This window comes from Pelodiscus sinensis, chromosome 2 (genome assembly GCF_052426305.1).
Source record: "Pelodiscus sinensis isolate ZL-2025 chromosome 2, ASM5242630v1, whole genome shotgun sequence".
NCBI lineage: Eukaryota > Metazoa > Chordata > Testudines > Trionychidae > Pelodiscus > Pelodiscus sinensis.
Genome location: NC_143053.1, coordinates 202932260 through 202954620, shown reverse-complemented (window position 1 = coordinate 202954620; position 22361 = coordinate 202932260). Strand labels below are relative to the sequence as shown.

The 22361-nt window shown below is 45.5% G+C and overlaps 1 protein-coding gene across 5 annotated transcripts in view; it reads left to right on the top strand.

Moving 5' to 3' along the window:
• Nucleotides 1-1323: 1323 nt before the first annotated feature.
• The window catches only part of SP4 (Sp4 transcription factor), a 38736-nt gene continuing 17698 nt past the window's right edge, over nucleotides 1324-22361 (top strand). The window contains exons 1-4 of one of the 5 annotated variants that reach the window (XM_075922232.2): nucleotides 1990-2253; nucleotides 2874-2968; nucleotides 3402-4956; nucleotides 18895-19386. In XM_075922232.2, the coding sequence (XP_075778347.2) occupies nucleotides 2247-2253; nucleotides 2874-2968; nucleotides 3402-4956; nucleotides 18895-19130 (1893 nt within the window). In that variant the 5' untranslated portion in view covers nucleotides 1990-2246 and the 3' untranslated portion in view covers nucleotides 19131-19386. Of the gene's footprint in view, nucleotides 1473-1712; nucleotides 1757-1989; nucleotides 2254-2327; nucleotides 2769-2873; nucleotides 2969-3401; nucleotides 4957-18894; nucleotides 19387-22361 lie in introns of those variants that run through there. The other 4 variants (XM_006138347.5, XM_006138346.5, XM_006138344.5 and 1 more) reach the window with 4 other exon arrangements.

Below are 22361 nucleotides of genomic sequence, written 5' to 3'. Positions count from 1 at the left end.
AGGGGTTTGGAGGTGGGGGTGCTGATTGCATGGTTCACCTAGGGCGCCAGTTGCTGGAAGCTAGTCTAGGGCCGCTCCGAGCATGGGAGTAGGATTGCTAACATTGTTTGGAGATATTCCTGGAGGTTTCATCAACTGACAATCTTTAATTAAAGATTATTTTTTTAATTCCTGGAGAGTCCAGGACACTCCTGGTCTGTTGGCATGGGAGGGTAATTCTTGGAGCAGTAGTATTATGTGCTTTTCCCATAAAAATACATCCAGATTTGGCTGTGTTATAAGATGTAATTATTGTTGTTTGCACATATGAATGACCTATTATTCAGCACATGAAGTTTCATTTTCTGAACATTTGAGCTGAACCACAGAGGCTCGTCAGTGCTGCTGGAAATGCCCAGACATAGCTAGACAATTTTAAAATGGTGTATCCTTTCCTGTTTCCTTATGATGCTTAAACAAGTTACAAGATATTTCTTTTTGCTGTGTATTCATTTTAGAAACATCGGAGGTGGCAATGTTGGTCTTCCTTTTTTTCCTAGAAGACTTGTTGGAGGCCTCAGATGGATACCAGTAGCTTTCTCACACCTTAATGGAAAAGTTATTTCTCCAAAATACTTAGGTTTTGGTATTAAATAAACGTTAATAAAAACTAGTATCCTAAACAGCCTGGCTGTTCCCTATGTTCAGCCTCATCTGAAGCCATAATTTCAGAACTCTTCTTATGTTTGGTGTAGTACAGTGTTGTCCAGATCTAAATCTGTAAGGCAAATGAGCAGATTTACAAAAATAGAGAAGGTTCCTTTGCGCCTTTATACATTTGTGAAATAAGGGCCGCAAACCTCTTCTGTGAGAAAGGCCAAAGGGACACAGCTCACGGGGGAAGGACTCGCGCTGTTCTCAATCAGCAGCAGCATAAGCCGACGAGTTACAACCCGGCATTAGTAACACGGGGGCTGCTTGTCAAGGGCTTTGCGAGGCCGGGCACGGAGGCTGCTCTTACTCAGACGCAGGGTTATAGGGCAGCGGCTCTGCAGCCAAGGCTGTGCGAGCGTTTCAGCCACTCATCCAACCTGGTTCCAAGCCCCCGGCCCAGGGCTGGCTCAAAGCCTGGAGCAATGCGCCCCACGGGGGAGCGCACGGCTGCATGAGTTCCGTCTCCGCTACCTCTACCCTCAAGCTCCCCGCCAACCCGCCCCGCGGACGGCCCGAGAGCAGTCCAGCGCATGCGCACATGGGAAACTACACATCCCGGCATACCCCGCGCTGCGCCTAAGCCAATGGGAAAGGCGAACCCACTTCCCCTCCCCTCCCCGGGCGCGGGAAATGCCCCTGGCGGGTGGACGCCTCCGTTCCCGCCTGCAAAGCGCTGCGGGCTGGTGCTGGGGCAGGGGGAGCGCGCGAGGAAAACTGCAGTGTCTCGGCAGCTGGGCCCACAGAGGAATGAGACGCGCGGATTCCTGGCACAGCTTGGGGTGGGGACGAAGGCCGCGTCAGCGGGACTTGGCGGTTACAGCCCGGCGCTTTCCCGCGCGCTGTCAGTCAGGGGGCGTGAGGTGCCCGGCTGCCGTTTGGTTGGCTCGTGCCGCCCAGGCCCCCTCCCACGAGCTCCTTTTCTTGTTCGCGCGCGCTGTCAATCAGCTCTTCTGGCTGCTCGCGACAGGCACAGAAGCTTCACCCCGCCCCGATCTCGGCGTGGCCCCGCCCCTTCCTTGCCTCGCTTGGCGCTGTCAGGGAGCGCCTGCTGCTGCCGGCGAAGGTTCGCTTCGGTCGTCTGCTCCGGAGCTCGCGCCGCCTTGGCCCCGCCCCCGCCCTCTTGCTCTGGGCTTGGGACGCGCGGAGCTGGGCTCAGTAGCTGCCTCGCGCCGCCCTCGCCCCGCCCATTCGCGAGGAGCCAGCTCCGGAGGAGGGGAGAGGCCGAGTCGGCTGCTGGGCTCTGTTTCCTGCTCAGTGGGCGTCAGTTAGGCCTCGCTGGGCCCCGCCCCTCCTTCTCCCCCCCTTCCCCCCCCGCGGCTCCGAGCTGTCAATCAAGCGCCGGGCTCAGGGGCAGGCGGCGGTGGCGGGCGGAGAAAGGCAGCTACGCCACAGCCCAGCGGCGGCCATTCGTGGAAAAATAGGCCGTCCCGCTCCTCCCAGCTCCGGCTGCGACCGGCCTTCTGCGCTACCCCCACCCCACCCTCCGCCTCCTCCTCCTTTCCTCCTCCTCCTCCCCCCCCCAGAGCGGCGCCTCAGCGGGGCATTAATGCGGGATGAGCGGTATGTAACCCCCTCCCTCCCTGCCTCCCTCAGTCCGCTCCACCCTCCATCCCGCCCTCCCTCAGTCATCCCCCTTTCTTCTCCGCTCGCCCCTCCATGCCCCTCTATCCCGCCCTCAGTCCTCCCCTGGCCCTCCTTCTCCCCCTTTCTTCTCTTCCTTCCCTGCCCACTTCGCTCGTTGTCCCTCCTCTTTCCCTCCCTCCTCCGTTCCCCCTTTCTCCCCTAGCCCGCCCTCCGGTGCACATCCTGCCCTCCTCATGCCTCTTTTCCTCCCCCTGCACAGCGCTCCTCCTGCCCCCTAAAGTATCGATGACCACTTAATGGGCATCGATGCTTTAGAGGGCAGGAGGAGGAGGGTTGTGGGTGGTTTTTCCCCCCAGCTATCTGGGAAAAGGAAACCAAACCTCCCCTTTCTGGGTGTTAACTCTCCAGCCCCCAATGGGTTGGGTTTCAAACCACGTTTTTGGGACTTGCTCTTTTGTCATAATGATTTGGAGTGTGGTTTTAACGGAGAGGTAAAATCGAAGTAACTGGGTACCAAAGCAGACATGCTGATAGGTTTTGTTTTTATATAAACAAAAGGTGAATAATTAACCTGTTATGCTTCATATATTTTGCAGATCAAAAGAAGGAGGAAGCTATGCCCACAGAGGGAGAGAAATCTCCTGAGGCAGAGAACAACAATAATAAAAAAAGTAAAACTGGAGGCTCACAGGTAACACATGCACACAAACGAAACTGCACACCTCATAATGTTTAAACGGAAATGTGCAGTTAACTGCATTTTCTGCTCAAGGCGACTTTTTTCGGGGTGGGTGAAAAATGGTAATATTGACTGCCTGGCCTGTTTTTTGGGTGGCTTACACTTTAAACTGATGCTTATTGTATATTGAGGAATTTTATAAAAAAGATTGAATTGAGGAAAAAACACTATCGGTGTGTTGCTTATTGGTGATAAATGGCCTTATTTTTCAAACATGTGAGGCTCTGACACTGTACTTCCTCATTCAGTACTGTATGATCTGTGTGTTCTAAAATACTTGAAGCATTTTTGTGTTTCTTGAATAAACTTTGATAGCCAAACTGTCAAATAATTCAAATCTACTCTTTTAAATTGACTGCTGTTTTTTTTTTTTCTTTATGGGTAGGATTCTCAGCCTTCACCTCTGGCTTTGCTGGCAGCCACTTGTAGCAAAATAGGGACTCCTGGTGAGAATCAAGCAACTGGACAACAGCAGATTATTATAGATCCAAGCCAAGGTTTGGTGCAGCTTCAAAATCAGCCACAACAATTGGAATTAGTAACAACTCAGCTTGCTGGAAATGCATGGCAACTTGTTGCTGCTGCTGCTCCTCCTGCTTCAAAAGAAAATAATGTTGCTCAACAAGGATCTTCTATTACTTCAAGCACAGCAAGTCCTTCTAGCAGCAATAATGGGAATACATCTCCTTCAAAAACTAAATCGGGAAATTCTGCTGCTAACTCGGGACAATTTCAAGTAGTACAAGTACAGAATCAAAGTGGTAATGTCCAATATCAAGTAATCCCACAGATTCAGACAACGGAAGGTCAACAAATTCAAATCAATCCTGCTAATGCTACAGCTCTACAAGATTTACAGGGTCAAATTCAGCTCATCCCTGCAGGGAATAATCAAGCTATTCTTGCAACTGCAAATAGGACAGCTTCGGGGAATATTATTGCTCAAAACCTGGGAAATCAGACAGTTCCAGTCCAGATTAGGCCTGGTGTTTCAATACCACTGCAGCTGCAGACTATTCCAGGTACACAGGCTCAGGTTGTAACAACCTTGCCTATAAACATTGGAGGAGTAACTCTAGCATTGCCTGTGATAAACAATGTGGCAGCAGGAGGTGGTTCTGGACAGGTTGGCCAGACTGCTGATAGTGCAGTTTCCAATGGGAATCAGGTAGTATCCACACCTGTCACCACTGCTTCTGCTAGTGCTATGCCAGAATCCCCTTCCTCTTCTTCCACTTGTACAACCACTGCCTCAACATCTCTAACTAGCAGTGACACTCTAGTAAACTCTGCAGAGGCAGGCCAGTATGCAAACACAGCAGGCAGCAGTTCAGAGCATACTCCTGAAGAATCTCAAACTACTACAGAATCAGAATCCCAAAGTTCCAGTCAGCTTCAGCCTAATGGACTACAAAATGTGCAGGATCAGTCAAGTTCACTTCAGCAGGTGCAAATTGTAGGTCAGCCAATTCTACAGCAAATACAGATCCAACAACCACAGCAGCAGATTATTCAAGCCATTCCTCCCCAGTCATTTCAGCTCCAGTCAGGGCAAACTATACAGACCATCCAGCAACAGCCTTTGCAAAATGTTCAACTGCAAGCAGTGAGTCCAACTCAGGTACTCATCAGGGCTCCAACGTTAACACCATCAGGGCAGATCAGCTGGCAAACTGTGCAGGTTCAGAATCTTCAAAGCCTTTCAAATTTGCAAGTTCAAAATGCTGGATTACCCCAGCAATTAACCATCACCCCAGTGTCTTCAAGTGGGGGTGCAACTATTGCCCAGATTGCACCAATGGCTGTTGCTGGTACTCCAATCACACTGAACGCTGCCCAGCTTGCTTCAATGCCTAACCTCCAAACTGTAAGTGTTGCCAGTCTGAGTGCAGCAGGTGTTCAAGTTCAAGGGGTTCCAGTTACCATTACCAGTGTTGCAGGTAAGTGTCCTATGATTGTTTTTGCTTATACTTCTGGGTTTAACATTGTAAGAAAATACACTCAATGCCAAACACTTAAAATTTTTAAAAATAACTTAGAATTTTAGTGGGGTATTTTGTGTGTGTGAATGTTATGGTCTTGGAGATATCCAGAGCTCCTATCTATAGCCTAATTTTCTTAAATATGGAATTGGATTTAATTTGATCAAGTATATATAATTTAAAATGATATTTGAAAAAGTTTAGCAGATGTATGATAAAGAATCGTGTGCATTTTAGATTTCTCTGGTCAGAGGACTCTAATAGTAAAACTATTTATCCAAACTTATTTCATTGTTACACTTTGGAGAACATTCAACTCTTGACCTTAAGCTGGTAATTGCTGTCTTCTCCTTTGCCCATGTCATCAAGAATGGTGTCTAACAAGTCAACTTAGGTAATCTTTTGGTCATTTCTCACTTTAATTGATTACACCAGAGGTTTTCAAACTTTTTTTTTTTTCTGGTAACCTGGCAATACAAATAATTGTTGATGCCCAGGAGCAGGGATGAGGGATTTGCAGTATGGAAAGAGGCCAGGATTTTAGGTTTGGCATGCAGGCTCTCTAGGGTGGGGGGTTGGGTGCAGGGAAGGGCTCTGGGCTGGGGGAGAGGGGGGCAAGGCTCAGGGTGAGAACATCAGTGGGACTGGGGCTTAATTCTGTTGGCTCCTGGTCAGTGGTGTAGTAGTATGCAGAGGCAGGCTTTCTGCCTGTCCTGCCACCGTGGATGGCACTGCACCATGGAAGTGGTCAGCAGCAGGTCTGGCTCTTAGGCAGAGGCATGCAAATACAAGTAGAGAATCGCTTAACTGGGATTCTCTGGTCCAGCAACATCCATGGTCTGGTAGACAGTCCTAACGGCAAGGATCCCCTTGTTGATGCCTAGGAGCAGGAATGAGGGATTTGCGGTATGGAGTATGGACCAGCGGCAAGGATCCCCACGGGGCTGGTAGGGCAGGGGGCTGGTAGGGCAGTGGTCTGCCCACATTGAGTTGACAGCGAGGCTGCCTAGAGGGGTTGGTAGACCCAGTGTGCAGCTGCTCAGCAGGGCTACGAGCTGCAGTATCTCAGTGGGGCAGGGAGCCACAGTACAGTCCAGAGTCCCAGTGTGTGAAGTACAGCCTCCCTGTGGGTCCCGGAGCAGTGTGCATGACAGCACTGAGAGTCCCAGAGTAGGGATGTGAAGGTCTAGTCACTTCTCTTCTCCCCCTCCCCCCCTCTTTGCCACCCCTATCAGAAAGAGGCAGCAAGAGAGGGAAAGAGGTGGGGGTTCTTCAAAGTGGCAGCGTGGTGTGGTGCCTGGGCCAGCTGGGGTGTCCCCACGCTGTACACGGCGTTTCAAAGTGGTAGCGCTGCATGGAGCCCGGAGTCAGCGGGGGAGTCCAGCAGTGCTTTTGCCTTTGACACGTCAAAGGCAGAGGCACTCTATCCACTAGTTGATGCAAAAATGCATGGACTATTCAATTAGTAAATTGCTTGAAATTGAACATCCCTATCCCGGAGTCCCAGTGCTGGGCTGCCCAGTGGGGCTGGAGCCGTGCAGCCATCTGGAGTCATGCAGCACACAACTGCAGCCCATATGCTATCTTTGGGACCATGCAGGTAGAATATGTTTGTTTATGGCCCACATAACACAGATAGCTGCATATTTGACCCTCAATAGTAAATAGTTTGAGAACCACTGATACAGAACACAGTTCTTATAGTCTATTTAAAAATCATTCTTAGCTGGGGTTTATTGTTGAGTATTAGAAGTCTTGATTTACATTGTATATGCTTGTCTGACTGTACTCTTATGAGCCAAGAAGAATGCAGGTAAACATTTTTTTCATAAATATTCTGAAAGTGAATTCTGTAGGATCTTCAGATCCTCAATAGAAGAAGGGTAGAGAAGTGTGTGTGTGTGTGTGTGTGTGTGTGTGAGAGAATTTTATAAATTAATCTTTACATACAAAGTTTTATCAATACTTTTTTTACTAGTATCTTTTTTTAATTCACATAGTTCTGAGTTTGATCCACTTTAGTTAGAAGTAGAAAAATCTCTGTGGAGACACACAGCGATTTAACTCTAGAAAAGGTTTGCTAGTGTATCAGTATCTAATGAAGATGCAGCTATTACATTAGCAAAAACACTTTTTGTTGGTAACTTGTATGTAAGTTTCTTGAGCAAAACAAGGATGTTCTTATGCTGTATTATTATTTTTTTGGGTGGAGGAGGTCAGCAAACTGCATCTGCACTACAGGTTTTGTCACTATAAAAATGTTTGCTTTTTTTTTTTTCTTTTTTCAAAATGCTCCAGCTGATGTCGTACTGTCAGAAGTTTCTAGTTCAGATCTTGCCTTACAGTTGTGCATGTATACAGATGTTCTGCAGGATGTTTCATGCCAATTGAACTGTGTGGTAGCTATAAGCTTGAGGATTCTTCACTTTTTTGTAGGGATTAGATATTATTTCTAACGTCTGATAAGCAGATCTGAAAGTTGGCATAGTTTTGTATCTCCTGCAATATTTTTTTTTCATGGCTTTAACTGTTAAGAACTAGTTTGTAAATGACTGAGACATATCTGTGAATTTTCATTTTCCTGCAAATTGAAGTCTAGATCGCTTGCTGGGATTATCTGGGTACATCTCATTTAATCCCTTCCGTTATAGGGTCCATGGACATTGGTGCATCTCTGTCATTTCTGTTCTGTCTGTGGCATGTAATAGTATGGTCTCCTATGGGCTCTAATACTTTGATCTGATTTTTTTTTGTCTGGATTTTGTGTGAAGGGACAAGGTGGTGGTATTAATTCTATTGGATTATAAAAAACAGTAGGTTAGTTTTAGTGATGTCTCATCTCAGTAATCAAGGGTGCAGTCATAATCGTTGGCGGCTCTGGTTCAAATAAGTAATATTGCACTGTAGGAATGGATTATATAGTTCTGCTGTAGCAGTAGCTGGCCAATATGGACTGGAAAATTGTCTTGGTAGGGGGCTTTTGCAAATAGTCAGAACTCATTAGAATGGAACTCTTACTGAAGTCTGCTTTGGAAAGCAGTCTAAGAGACATTTTCTGCTTTCTACTGTATAGCGTTTAGGCCTCTACTATGTACTATGGGAATTTGACTGAAAGGATAACATTGAGTCCTTTGACCATGCTGCTGTTTACACCCTTTACCAGATCCCTTGGGAGGCAGAAAGTGTAGAGAAATCAAATTACAGTTGTATGATAATAGGGGAGGCTTCAAGATAGATGAAGATGCTTGTCTCGTCCCTGCCTCCAGAAACATTGTTCACATTGACAAGAACACTCAATAAGTGTGTTCTGTGTGAGGTTAGATGAATGTTGATTAAAAGTCTCTTAAATATACCTACATCTTCCCTTGAAATATTTCTCTATTAACATGAATATTGTGGGATAGAAGAGAGGAATAAATATTAACTGTGAATTTTACTTGTGGTTGACACTAGTGAAAAGCCTTAATTAATAATTTATATTACTGTTCATTAGGAGACTCCATAAACTGCTAATTCACTATGATCTGATTTGACATCTAGAAATTAGATTGGATTTTTGTGATTTAATAGAGATTCTACCACCATTTATAAACTTAATACTCTAAAAAGACACTGTTTTTTCTAAAAATGTTCTCATTTGCATAATGGAGGTAAACTACTATAAGCTAATAATTATATTCCATTGTCATAGATCCATAAATACAGATGAAAAGGTGAACTGTCATAATTGTCTTCAGGTAGTGTATTTTTGATTTTATTTATTTATTTTAAGTACTGTTGTCCTTAATAAATTCTGTCTTGACTTCGGCAATTTGTTTCATGTCTATACTGGAGTGAGGGATCACAGCACGTACTCCTTCCAGTCCTCCATTTTACCTCATCCACCCATAATTCTGTGTGCCCTACTCCATTCCCCTCTTATTTTAGGGTCTTCTGTGACTTCCACCTTTCCAAACATGGAGAGGTGTGCCCCGATTTACCTCCCAAATAGTATGGGTTCTGTGTGGCTCCTTATTCTCCTCATTACTGCATCCCAGATTCCCTCAGTCTTCCTTGTATAGGGAGTTCTCTGTAACTTCCTATGTCCATTTCCTCTCTGAAGCTACAGGCTGTGTCACTCTTCCTGCTTCCACAGATTGTATACACACTTCTCTCACTTTCTCTGTAGGAGATGGGTCATTCAAGGTGTCAATATGTTTAAACTCAGGAAGATAACATTCACAATCTCATCTCTGCTTATCAACCAGTTTGATTTATAGATAGTTGCAGAGGTGCTTGAAATTCTGGCTCTGCTGATCTGATAACATGGGATCCATGAATCTGACATGTTTCTCTTTCTAGCTTTCTGATTTTCCCCTCCTCCCCCCCCAAAAATCAATAGGGTTCTGGCCACTGATTCCTAGAACACTTCTTGAAATTGTGGAATTGATTGCCCAATCAAAAGTTATCACATTAGAGTGGGGATAGATAGAAATGCTGTCAGGCGGACTGTCGGGATTTTGCAAGCTTAACCCATAAAGTAGTTTATTAACCATTAAATATGCGTGGCATACTTCTCTAAATAATAATAGATTATTGTAACTAGGAATGTGAAAGTTTAACTGGTAGGTATCACCCTGAATGGCTGGTGTGCTTACTGATCTGGGTAACCACTGGGGGCTGGACTCCTTAATAGTTAAAAGGCTAACTTTTTTTTCTTTGTTCTTTGGTAGTCCATTATAGTTAGTTGCTATATAAATGAGCATTAGTTTTATGCTGTTTAACAGATGTAAACATTTACAAATAAGAATATAAAAATTACTGGAATTCCAATTTCCGTCACTTAATTCAGACATGGTCAATGCTATTAAGCTCTGTCCTCATATCCTAATGTAATAAGTAACCATGGGCTAATCTAGCAAACCCAAAGTGTCATTTGCTAGATACAGGTTCTGGCATTTTATGATAGATTTCAGACTTGTATGGAAAGGTCAGATTTATGTTCTGGAAAGCTTTTTTTCCCCCTAATGATCAATATGTAGGTCATGAATGGATTCTGTCTTGAAACCTTGAACTTGCTGAGAGCATCTTAGAAAGCCATGTCATTCTAGTCATCCAGAATGAGAGAAGATATACAGGACTTGATCCTGAAGTCAACAGAAGTTTTGTTTGAACATGGACTATAGAATCTGGCTCAGAAATTGGATGTCTCCGCTAATACACAAGACAAGAAATAATTGCACTTTTGTTTTTGTTTCTTTCTTGGTTTGTCTTTACCTGATCTGATCAGCTTAAAAGCCAAGGTTTGATATTAATTTCAGTTCTTAGTAATATGACAAAAGTAGGACTGGGCCTCTGGTTAGAATGTCTTATATAACTTCACATACATGCTCTGTGTGCTAGATCATATTGTCCTTTGGAATATTATATTTATTGCAGTAGTACTTAGTATTAACAAACAGATGTTGCTTCTAACAATAAAATAGTCTCTAGAATATAGACTAACTCAATGTTTTTATAGTGTATGGAGGCCCCACCCTTCTCTGCAGTGGGCACAAAGTACTAGCTCGGGTGAAGGCAGTAGAAAAGGCCTCTGTTGTCCAGAATCTTGGCTTTAACTGAGGTTTCTAGCAGATAGAATTGTGAATTTTTTTTAAATAACCAGTTTTAACTGATGCAGCAATGTCTCCCTGAGTTTGCAGAGAGCTTGAAACAATAGCTGTTTCTGAAATGACCTATTCATTTCAGTGGATGATAATTCAAATTCTGATGACTTTAAATGACAAAATTCTCAGTTATTTAATTGCTCATCAAAAATGTAAGAGTAAACTTATGAATCTCATAGCTCATTTCAGGAAGACAGTAACAATGTATGATAAAGGTTGAGGGGCTGTTGTTGTTTTCACTTTTTTGAAGAGGTGGATGGGAGTTGTAGTTCACATGTAGAAGTTTAGGAAATGCTGTACTAACTTGATTGTACAGAAATACTGGTGGTGGGTTTTTTCCAAAATTCATTCATTTGATATTTTAAGAAACAGCCTGTATTAGACACGCACTTTATTTTATTATAATAATATATCTCTGGTAGACAATTTCAGTTTCAGTGTTCATGGTATAAAGATATTTAGTATTCAACGATTAGCTGTTCTTGAAGCAAAAAAGTGTATGACAAATGACAAAAAGCTAAATCTAGGTGTGTTTTTAAAAGTTCTTTTCACATAATGAAGACAATAAAATTTTCAAATGATTGAACTGAAAAGTTTTGCAATAGAGGTTGTCCGACACCCTTGGGAGGTCCTGAATGAGGGAATATTCCAGACAACAGGTGACCCCCTGACACTAGCCCCTCATCCTGCTACCCCTCCCTGCTGCAGTTCCTATACCCTGGCTGGGATGTCTGGCCCCGCTGCTGGTCAGCTGGACAACTCTAGCCCTGCTGCAGAATAGCACATTGCCCAATCAGGGTGCTGCAGCCCCACTGCCGGGTGGCATGTGGCCCCAGCAGTGCTAATTGTGCCGGGCTGCCATGGCTGGCTTCCCCTCCTTGGCTGCTGGGCAGCAGGCTGCCATTGGGTTGGACATCTGGGCCTAGTTTGGGGCTGTTTTGGCCTTGGTATTCCGTTTTGGGAAGGTTGATTGCTCTATGATTACTACGCCCCAATCCAAATGCATGCGCTTGGCTGCTTTCGTGCCCTATCCTACCCTAGTTACCTTGTTGCCGTGAAAGCTAGGAAAAAACAAAATAAACTGGCTTGGGCATTCTGGCTTTTCAGGTTGAACCTTCTGTGTGCCTTTTTACCCCTTCAAGCAGCAGAAGAAGAAAAAAATCCCAAAACTTCCAAAAGGCAGGGGAGGGGAGGCCTTTTAAAATCCTAAGGCTTGTGCTCCTGGTTCAAAATCCCACCACTGCTGCTACCATGTCAAGACAGTTCCCCACTCCGGCACTTCAAATGCAGAAGGAGGGGACCTGCAAGAGACTTTAAAATACTCTGCCACTAAAAGCTTCTGCTTAACTCCCAAAGATCACTGATTTCCTGACCTTTGCTGGCACACTGTAGGTATGTAAAATCCCATTTAATCATTTAATGTGATGTTGAACTACAGGCAGTCCCCGGGTTACGTACAAGATAGGGACTGTAGGTTTGTTCTTAAGTTGAATCTGTATGTAAGTCGGAACTGGCGTCCAGATTCAGCCGCTGCTGAAACTGATCAGTTTCAACAGCGGCTGAATCTGGATGCCAGTTCTGACTTACATACAGATTCAACTTAAGAACCCCAGGCATCCCCAAGTCAGCTGCTGCTGAAACTGATCAGCAGCTGATTCCAGGAAGCCCGGGGCAGGGGCTTCCTGTAGTCAGCCACTGGTCAGTTTCAGCAGCGGCTGACTTGGGGACACCTGGGGCAGAGCAGCTGGGGTGCTTCTGGGTTGGTCCAGTAGCGCCGCAGCGCCTCGGCGCTACTGGAGCAACCCAGCAGCACCCCAGCTGCTCTGCCCCAGGCGTCCTGATTCAGCCGCTGCTGAAACTGACCAACAGTGGCTGAATCAGGACGCCTGGGGCAGAGCAGCTGGGGTGCTGCCCGGTTGGTCCAGTAGTGCCCAGAGTGGCGCTACGGGACCAACTGGCAGCGCCCCAGCTGCTGTACCACAGGTGTCCGGAGCAAAGCCGCGGAGCACGGGGGCAGCGGGACAGCCCAGACGCGCCGTGGCTGTCCTGCTGCCCTCGGGCTCCGTGGCTTTGCTCTGCTTTGCTCCCCGTCCCCCTGGGGAGCAAAGCGGCGGAACACGCGGGCAGCCCAGACGCGCCGTGGCTGTCCTGCTGCCCGCGTGCTCCGCGGCTTGGCTCTGCTTTGCCCCCCCCCCCCCCGTCCCCCTGGTCTGCAGACCAGGGGGACGGGGGGGGGGCAAAGCAGAGCCAAGCCGCGGAGCACGGGGCCAGACTCTGCTTTGTCCCCCCCCCCCCCCGTCCCCCTGGTCTGCAGACCAGGGGGACGGGGGGGCAAAGCAGAGCCAAGCCGCGGAGCGCGTGGGCAGCGGACAGCCCTGTCCGTTGCCCGCGTGTTCCCCCGCTTTGCTTCCTCTCCCTGGTCTGCTGGAGACCAGGGAGAGGAAGGGCCCCGTTCGTAACTGCGGATCCGACGTAAGTCGGATCCACGTAACTCGGGGACTGCCTGTACTCTCCCAAAATCACATGGGAGGGTGGGGGGGTCTGGATGATGCTTACTGGTTAACCGATTACATTCCTAGTATGCTGCTGCCACCCAAATGCAGATCATCTTTGAGAACCTAGGAGGACACTTGGGAATTTCTTCCTGTAGGATACCCTCCAGCTCTTTCATCATCCCTCAGGAGAAAACTTGAAAACAAGCAAAGCTCTATAACTGACCTGGAAGTTTTAGATACATGCACACAAGTGTCTGTCATATAGGACACAGGAATCAGATCATAGTCTTTAAAAGGTGGTGATTTTTTTAAGACCTTCTTGATAAAGCATTACTTGGTAGCTAGATGTTAGAGCAACTGAAAGGCAAGATTAAAAACACAGAGAATTGCTTCCCTGGGATTAAGTTACAAAGTTAGTGTATGGTGTTGAAATTGTGCTGAGCCCACGTATTGAGGAGTCCAACAAACCCAGAAATACAGAAAGTAACTTGATTGCCTCTAACCATTTCCTGGTCTACTCGCATCTTTTATTTCAAGGTTTAGTCCTTCCCTAGGCATGGATATCTAGAAATTCCATGTCTTGTTCCTGACTCAGTCTGTCTCCCAGCTCCCCTCTGGTTAAACAAAGACTGCAGCAGGAAGGCTCTGCTTTTCAATTAAAAATTCCACACTCCATTTTCATTGGCTCTCCTGGCTCCCTGCCAATACTTCCTAGAGAGTCTCCAGGGCCCACTAGGTTTAACTCTTATAGGCAATTTAATTAACTGAATGGTTGGGAAGTCCAGAAAAGGGTAAAATCCCTCTGATTCCTTACAACCCCTCTTTATAAACTTTAGCTCACTGTGCAAGGTGATCAGCAAGGTTGTGGAAGACCTGAATTTATTTTTTTCCCTTTTCCTGATGTAGAGAAGGGGGCATGAAACTTAGGTTCCCCACTTTTAAGACAAGTGAACTAGCAGGATATACTTTGGCTGTATTCATTTAAGCAAATTAATAGCTTAAGTCAGCGTTTCTCAAACTGTGGGTCGCGACTCCCCTTAGGGGGTCACGAGCAACTTAGAGGGGGGGTTGCAGCTGGATTCAGTTTTTCACTTGTGACCCCTGGGCCACAAGCAGCAGGGCAGTGGAAGGCAGCCGCCAGCAAGCCGCCCAGTGTGGCCGGGGCCGTGGGACTCTGGGAGCGTGGCTCAGCTGCAACAGGAGGCAAGGCAGTGGTAGAGTGAAGCTGGTGCGTGAGGAGTCGGCCGGGACACAGTTGCCGAGCGACCGAACGCTTCCCCAGCTGGGAGAAGGCTGGGGTCCCTCAGACAGCAGGCTGGGGGATTGGGTCGGGGCAGAGGACCCAGAGGTAAATAAGGGTACATGGGGGGGGGGGTCAGAGGAGGAGGCAGAGAAGACACGGGAGAGGAGTGGAGGATGGAGGAGAGGAGAGAGAAAGATCCAAAGGGATGCGGAGAGGAAAAGAGGCACATAGGAGAAAGAGACAGGGGGAAGGAGCCTGCAGGGCAGAGGACATTAAGGACCGCAAATGCCTCGAAGGAACCCCAGGAGGGCAAGGAGTCTGGTGAGAAGGGGGAAGGAAGCGACCCCAGGCAGTGAGGTGGGAGGGGTCACACAAATTCATTTAGTATTTTAGGGGGTCATGGTATCACAAAGTTTGAGAACCCCTGGCGTAAGTGACACTTTCTTTTCAGATTTTTAACTTTTATGTTTTTTTTTACATTAGAAAATGGGTTTTTATACACTTTAAATTCAATTTCAATTAAAATTGAAACAGCATTTCCAAATTTTGTTAGTGAAATAAAGTTACTTTTATACATAAGAACAAGTTTTAAGTGCAAAACTTATTGTAATAAATTGTTATACGGAGAAACTTTTAATTCTGCTAATTTATTTCTGATCAGCATGTTCTTTAAGATTTTAGAACTAGTATTTCATTCTCTCTCATTTTTAATCATAGATTATGCCTGAGAAAATTGTGCCAATTCTGCACCAAAATCTTCCTCTGGGCCCTAGTTGCTGGTTGGAATTGGTGCTTGAAATAGGGATGTAAAGGGTTAATTGGTTACCCCGTAAGCATCACCCTTTTTGGGTGATGCTTACTGGGTAAGTGATTAACAGGTGGTCTGGCTGGGCCTGAGCAGTCCCCTGCCCATGGAGTGTCGCAGGTGGAGGGACCCACAGGATCCCAGTTATTCAGTTGAACTTAACGTTTATCATTTATCTTTCTCATCAGGATTTTACATCCTTGGCTTGAAGAATAGTTAATGCCCCCTCTGAGCATACCTGTTTGTCCCCTATTACACAGCTGGCAGTCAGTTCTTTCTGGCAAAGATTCATGTTGGGTCTCAATCTTTCCTTTATGGAGTGGTAAGTTGTAGGTCAGTCTCAAGCTCTGGCCATCCCCAAATCCCAGTGTAAGGGAATCATTCTAGGTTTAGTTGGAAGGCATCTTTCTGATTGAGAGAAACACATGTGAGTCTTGGGTCTTTTGTGAAAGAGAGCAACTATACTGCTGTAACCAGATTAACTCAGTCTCTTCTCACATACTGTATGTGTCTGACCTAAGCTCACAGTTCAGAGTAGTCCCAGCTGAGGATGTAAAGGACTAGTTGACTATCTGATAAGCAAATGCATTTCAAAATAGCTTGGAGCCCGGGATCAGCTGGGGACTCAGCAGCTGACCCTGGGCTCCCTGTGGCAGCATCCTTTGGAGCCTGGGATCGACCCTGGGCTCAGTGAGGTGTGCCAGCTTTGAAATATACAAGAGTTCCCAGTGGGGGGCTCTTGTGCATTTCAAAGCGGAAGAGCTGGCAAGGAACCTGGAGTCAGTAGGACTTACTGCTGGCTCTGGGCTCCACCCTGCATTCCAGCTTTGAAATGCACAAGAGGGCTCTTGTACATTTCAAAGGCAGAATGTGGAAGTGCCTAACGACTAGTCGATGGAAGTTCTATCGACTACTTGACTAGTAAATTAATTGCTAGTTAACATCCCTAGTCCTAGCCATGGGCAGGCTTTCTAGGGCTACGGTTTGTTGGCCAGATATGTCAGTCAGGTTCTGGTGTGGTAACTGTACTATAGTTTTGCCCACACTAGTAGGGATATAAGAGGTTAACTGGTTAGATGGTAAGCAGGTGGCTTAACTGGCCTGGCTAGCTGGACCTTGCCTGTGGCCACAGTGAACCCAGCCAGAGCAGCTGCCCTCCTTCCCCCCCGTGGCAGCCACTGTGGCTGAGACCAGAAAAGCTCTCCTGGCCACAATGGCCCGGAGCAGCTTCCCCCCCCCCCCCCAGCTGCAGTTGGGCCAATGCCGGAGCATGCAGTGAGGCTGGAGCAGCAGCCTCCCCACTTGCAGCTGCATTGGAGCCAGAGGAGCCACTACCCCCCAGCTGTACTGGGGTCGCGGGGGTGGTGCTCAGGGTTAACAATTAAACTTAATGTTTAACCAGTTAACATTTTATATGTAAATTCACATCCCTGTGCTCTATTAGGCTGTGCTTCAAGCACAGATTGGACAGGAAGTCTCAATTTCAGTTCTTCTAGGCTCTCGTGTTATCTAGTGGCTGTTTTTCTCCAATCCCCGAGACAGTACATAGTGCAGCATGAGTTGGGAAAAAATGATTTATTAAATGACCAATCTCTTATGCAACAGAATGGCCATATTTTAAGGTGAGGCCTAGAAATGTTTTATGAATCTCTGGGAACTTTTAAGTGGCAAATTGGGAATATCAGACAGGTCTGCTGAAAGAATATGGACACTTAGGGCTCGTCTACACTGGCCCCTTTTCCGAAAGGGGCATGCTAATTTCACAGGTCGTAATAGGGAAATCCGCGGGGGATTTAAATATCCCCCGCGGCATTTAAATAAAAATGTCTGCCGCTTTTTTCCGGCTTTTAGAAAAGCCGGAAAAGAACGTCTACACTGGCCCCGATCCTCCGGGAAAAAAGCCCTTTTCCGGAGGATCTCTTATTCCTATCTGTGCTTCAAGCACGCTTTGAAGTAGGAATAAGAGATCCTCCGGAAAAGGGCTTTTTTTCCGGAGGATCGTGGCCAGTGTAGACGTTCTTTTCCGGCTTTTCTAAAAACCGGAAAAAAGCGGCGGACGTTTTTATTTAAATGCCGCGGGAGATATTTAAATCCCCCGCGGATTTCCCTATTACAACCTGTGAAATTAGCATGCCCCTTTCGGAAAAGGGACCAGTGTAGACGTAGCCTTAAGGTTTACCAAAGCATGTTCTTAAAGCTTCGCTTTTACTTGGAGAACTAGAAAGGATCACAAAAGGTATGCCCTTAACAAGTTTGATAGATGATTAGTGGATGTCAGAATTCTAGTTTGAGTCTTCCAAAGAGCATTCAAAGTCCTATAATTCAGTACAGGAGGTCATCTAATCTCTGTCATCAGTAACTCCTTTGGAGCTGTTATGTTCCAGGAGCTGATTCAAATCACCTGCAGACCTTATAGAGCCGTGGTCACCAACCAGTAGATCACTATCTACCGGTAGCTCTCAGGGGCTCTAAGAGTAGCTCTTGAGCCCTCTCTGAACTGCGTGCCTGCGCAGTACATTTATATTAGATTTCCTCATTTGAGGAGCAGCTACTCACTGAGCAACAACACAGGTGAGTAGCTGCGAGGAATGGTGGGAGCTGGGAGGTCGGGAGGGCTGAAACACCCCAGCAAGCTGACTGTGGCTTGCAGCTGAAAGAAGCTGCCCCACGCTCCAGCTGATCGGCGGCTTCTCCTCGGCGCCTGCCCAGGTGGAGCTTGGTGCACCCTGGCTGAGCGCCATGGCCAGCTGGCCGGGCAGCTACTTCTCTTCCCTCCAGCGAGGCTGCCCTGCGCTCAGCCCAGGGAGGCTGCGTCTAGCTCCAGCTGTGCTGGAGCAAGCTTCCCAGGCTGAGCACAGGATCACAGATGCCCATCTGATGGACTGTATACGACTAGCAATCTCAGACTACAACCCAGACTTCAAGACACTGGCAGATACTGTTCAGTCACAGGTGTCACACTGAGACTGTTATTGGAAGAAAAAATATATAATTATCAATACTTGATTTTAGATTTACAAAATAGCAGAGAACAAAATGTATAAATGTAAATGCTTCATTTGACATTTAAATAGCATGAATTAAAAACAGACCATTTATTTCATAACTATAAACATGTGATTTTAATTTTATATATTGCATAATTTAAAAATAAACCGTTTAACAGCGTGTATAAGGGCTGGGGATAGCAAGTGATGGACAGGGGAATAGAGAGGGCGGGGCTTCAAGGAAGAGGTGGGGCTTCAAGGAAGGGGCAGGGTGGTAGATCTTGGCCTGTTCTGAGACTTAAAAAGTGATCTTGGGTGTAAAAAGGTTGGAGACCACTGTTATAGAGATTAAAGGAATTTTAAGTAATGTTTGTAAACTCCTTGGGATGGGGATTATCTTTTTGTTCTGGATTTGTATGACGCCTAGCACAGTCGGATTCTCTTCAATAACTAAGATTACTATAGTTCCTAGGAATAGAAATAATAGGTCTTCAGGTATAGTTTGGAAATTATTGCACATTTTGGTAGTGGTCTGTCAAGCCAGAGACTAGGATACTTTAATAGGGCTGCTAACTAGGATGTAATCTATTTTTAAAAAATATTTAAATATAACGTTAATGTAAAGAGCGTTTCATGCAAGTATTAATACATTTCATTCATAGACTGGTATCGTCTTCGATCACCCATTTGAAAATGAATGTGTCGGTCCTTGCTGCTTTAGGTCATTATCAAAAAGAACTCATCATCATCAAGGAAACACGCCCTATGAAGTGGTGGTCAAAGCATGAAGAGGCACAAAATGTTAAGCATATCTGGCACGTAAACATCTTGGCAATGCTGTTTACAACAGTGCCTTGCAAGCGCTTGCTCTCCCTTTTAGGTGACATTTGTAAACAAGCAGCATTATCTTTTGTAAACAAACTTGTTTGTCTTATCAGTTGGTGGAACAAAAAGTAGGACTCAAGCTGTAAAGTTTAACATTTTTATTTTTGAATGCAGTTATTTGTAAAGTTGATTTTTCACAATAGAGTTTGCACTACAGTATTGAGGTGTTCTGAAAAATACTATTTTCTTTAAGACACGTTTGTAATAAAATTAATTTCAGCAATGTACACTTTATTCTGTATTGTAATTGAAATAGATTTGAAGATGCAGAAACCATGCAGAAATATTTATAATAAATTTAAATTGGTATTCTATTATTGTTTAACAATGCAGTTAAAACTGATTTGTTTTGTATTAATCATTTGAGGTAGCTGCAATAATTGGCAGACCTAATTTTCATGGTTATGGATTTAATAGAAGTTAAATGAGCCACTTCTTTTCGAAATGTTGTGGAAAAACAACCACTGGTTCTAGGCGAAATGTTGTGGAAAAACAACCACTGGTTCTAGGAAAAATATGAATTTCAAACTTTCCATCACTTTTTTTTTCCCCCCCACCCCCAAGTACTTCAAAGAAAAGCCTGTAATGTAGACATAAGCCAACTGATTTGATCCTGCAAAGGTAAAGATGACAACCCAGCATGGCCTTGACTGGAGCCAAGTAATCTGGTATAGTCTACAGTTCAGACTAAGCATGCAAACCAAACAACTGAGAGTAACAGGAGCTTATGATAAAAATTGTATTGCCAGTACTAATGGTTCAAAACTCATGAGTCAAGTCCCAAAACTCAGGAGACTTTTTTAAGTTTTCTTTATTTATGTACTTGTTTCCGAGCATTTAGGATATACTTCATGTTTTCAGACTACACAGCCAAGAAGAGGAGCAACTTCATATATTTAAAATGAAAGCTAAAAGTCAGAGGTAGGGTGTAGCAGCAGCAGGCTCAGTGTGGGAGTCCTAGGTAGGAGGGGAGGAGGAGGGCATGGGTGCAAAGTCCGTGCAATTGTGAGATGCTTACCTGAATGCGCATGACTCTGGCTATGTCTAGACTGCAGGCTTCTTTTTGAAGAAGCTTTTTCAGAAGAGTTCTTCCGGAAGAGCTCATCCATACTACCGAAGCCTATTGAAAAAGCGATCTACTTTTTTGAAAGATAGTGTCCGTTCGCTGTGGATGCTATCTCGCAATTAAACTGTGATTACTACGGACGGAGTGGCCACCAGGGCCCCTCTGCTCTTTCCTCTTCTTGCAAAAGAACTCCCTTTTCCCTGTCCGGACATGCTTTTTCCCAAAAGAACTTTCGGAAAAGGGCTTCTTCCTCGTAGAAAGAGGACTACCAATGCTGTAAAAACCCCTCTGTTCTGATTTTCTTTCAAAAGAATGCGATTGCAGTGTGGGTGCAATTGAATTTTTTTTAAATGGCTGTTTTTCCAAAAATACTCTGTAGTGTAGACATGCCACACTCAGGCACTACTCTCAAACACTGCTTGCTGCTGCTCCCATTGGCCACAATTGCACCCAGTTGGAGTAGCAAGGGATAAGCCTCTAGGCATAGCTTTGTTGTGCCACCATTTCTCCAGATGCAGGAAGGGGTAAATAGAATGGTAGTGCAAGAAGCTTCTTGCTCCTCCCACCAGTCAGAACCTGTGGTTCAGATCCAGCCCTGGCTTACCCAAATCTGGCCTGCAATGCTCATGAAGGGACCACAAGGCTGGAGCACCATTGCTGACTCCCTGCCCTGCATTGGGAACCCCTAGCCCTCCGGGCCGTAAGTTCCCCCACCTCTGCTTTAAAGCAATAATGGTTTAAAAAAAACAAACAACCCTGATTCTAAAATAAGAAATATTTCTGCCAAATATTCATTTCTACAGTATTAAAGCAGAATGTTCTGCATTTTGTTTTCCATTACATGAAAGAATCTAGTTGATCAAAAAAAAAAAAAAATTACCTACATTTCAATAAAGTTTAAGCTCTCCTTCTATATGTGATGAAATTTCTGAACGGCAACCTGCCCTATTGGAGGAAAAGTAATGTGAAATAGTTGTTAGGTAGAAAAACACACTAACAAGAAAATAGCTGTTTTTAAGGTTGGAAGTATTTACAAATGCTAATGTACTGTTAAATATGTTAGATAACCCAGTTATCTAACATTTAACAATACATTAGCATTTCTACATGAAGGCAAATGTAGACTCTGTCATACAGATGTCTGAATGGTTCAGGAATATTTTTCAAAAGTTTTTGATGGCCATGTTCATGCAATAACTTGGCAGCTGGATGTAGTTTTTTTTCATATTTCATAAAGTAATTGGTGCCCAAAATTAGGGATGTCACTGTGTAGACAACTATATGATTAACTGAGACACCTGAGTGTATTGGTTAAACTTATCAACTGATAAATTATTGACTTATCTGATAAAGGCAGCAAGGGGAGGGGGGAAGCAGGAGCCAGTGCGTGTGTGGAGCAGTCTTAAAAGCTGGCTCTCCATGATCACTGGATCTGCCTGCCCCCTTCCTGCCATGCTACTGCGTCTATCAGAGACAGACTCCCCCTCCCCAAGGACAGGGGCTGCTTCTGCGGAGCAGCCTCTGTGCATGGGGAGCATGGACCCCCGGCAAGCAGGCTGCTGTCACCCTGCACTGCTGCCTCTGTATCAGAAGCAGCAGGGCAGGGTGGTAGGCTGCTGATCTGCATGGGGATCTGGTTTTTAAACTGGCTCCCCTTGCAGACTAGCTCCTATCTGCTACTTTATGCTGCTGCCTCGGATATGGAGACAACAGCGTGACTTCTGGGGACTATTAAATAGCCATGTAACAGGTAAGATTTTACGGGGTTACACAACTATTCAATTACATGATATCTAACATCCCTGCCCAAAATAAGTCTCTCGTTAATATACCCTTCACTCAGCAAAATATTAAGCTAGATGACCTCTCAAACTATTGCATTGGCATCTGTGTCTAGATTAAAGATATTAAATTGCAGTTATCGGGCTAATCGTGTAGTCGATGCAATTTGCGTCAACTACACAATTAGTTGATAAGAGCCACAATGCAGAGCCAGATCGGCAGAAGCTCCATGAACCTTCTTGAGTCGGGACTGAGCAATCCTGGCTTATGCCAGCTCTGGGAGCCACCCACACTGCAACTCTGCATTTTAAATGTTGGGCTTGTACTACATTTTAAAATGCAGAGGTGCAGCATCCCAACTCATGCTGAGTCCATCAGCCCCTGTTTGTGGTGGCCAGCCCTGTCCACCATGAACAGGGCTGGTACCAAAGCACCCTCTCTTCACAGTGGCCAGG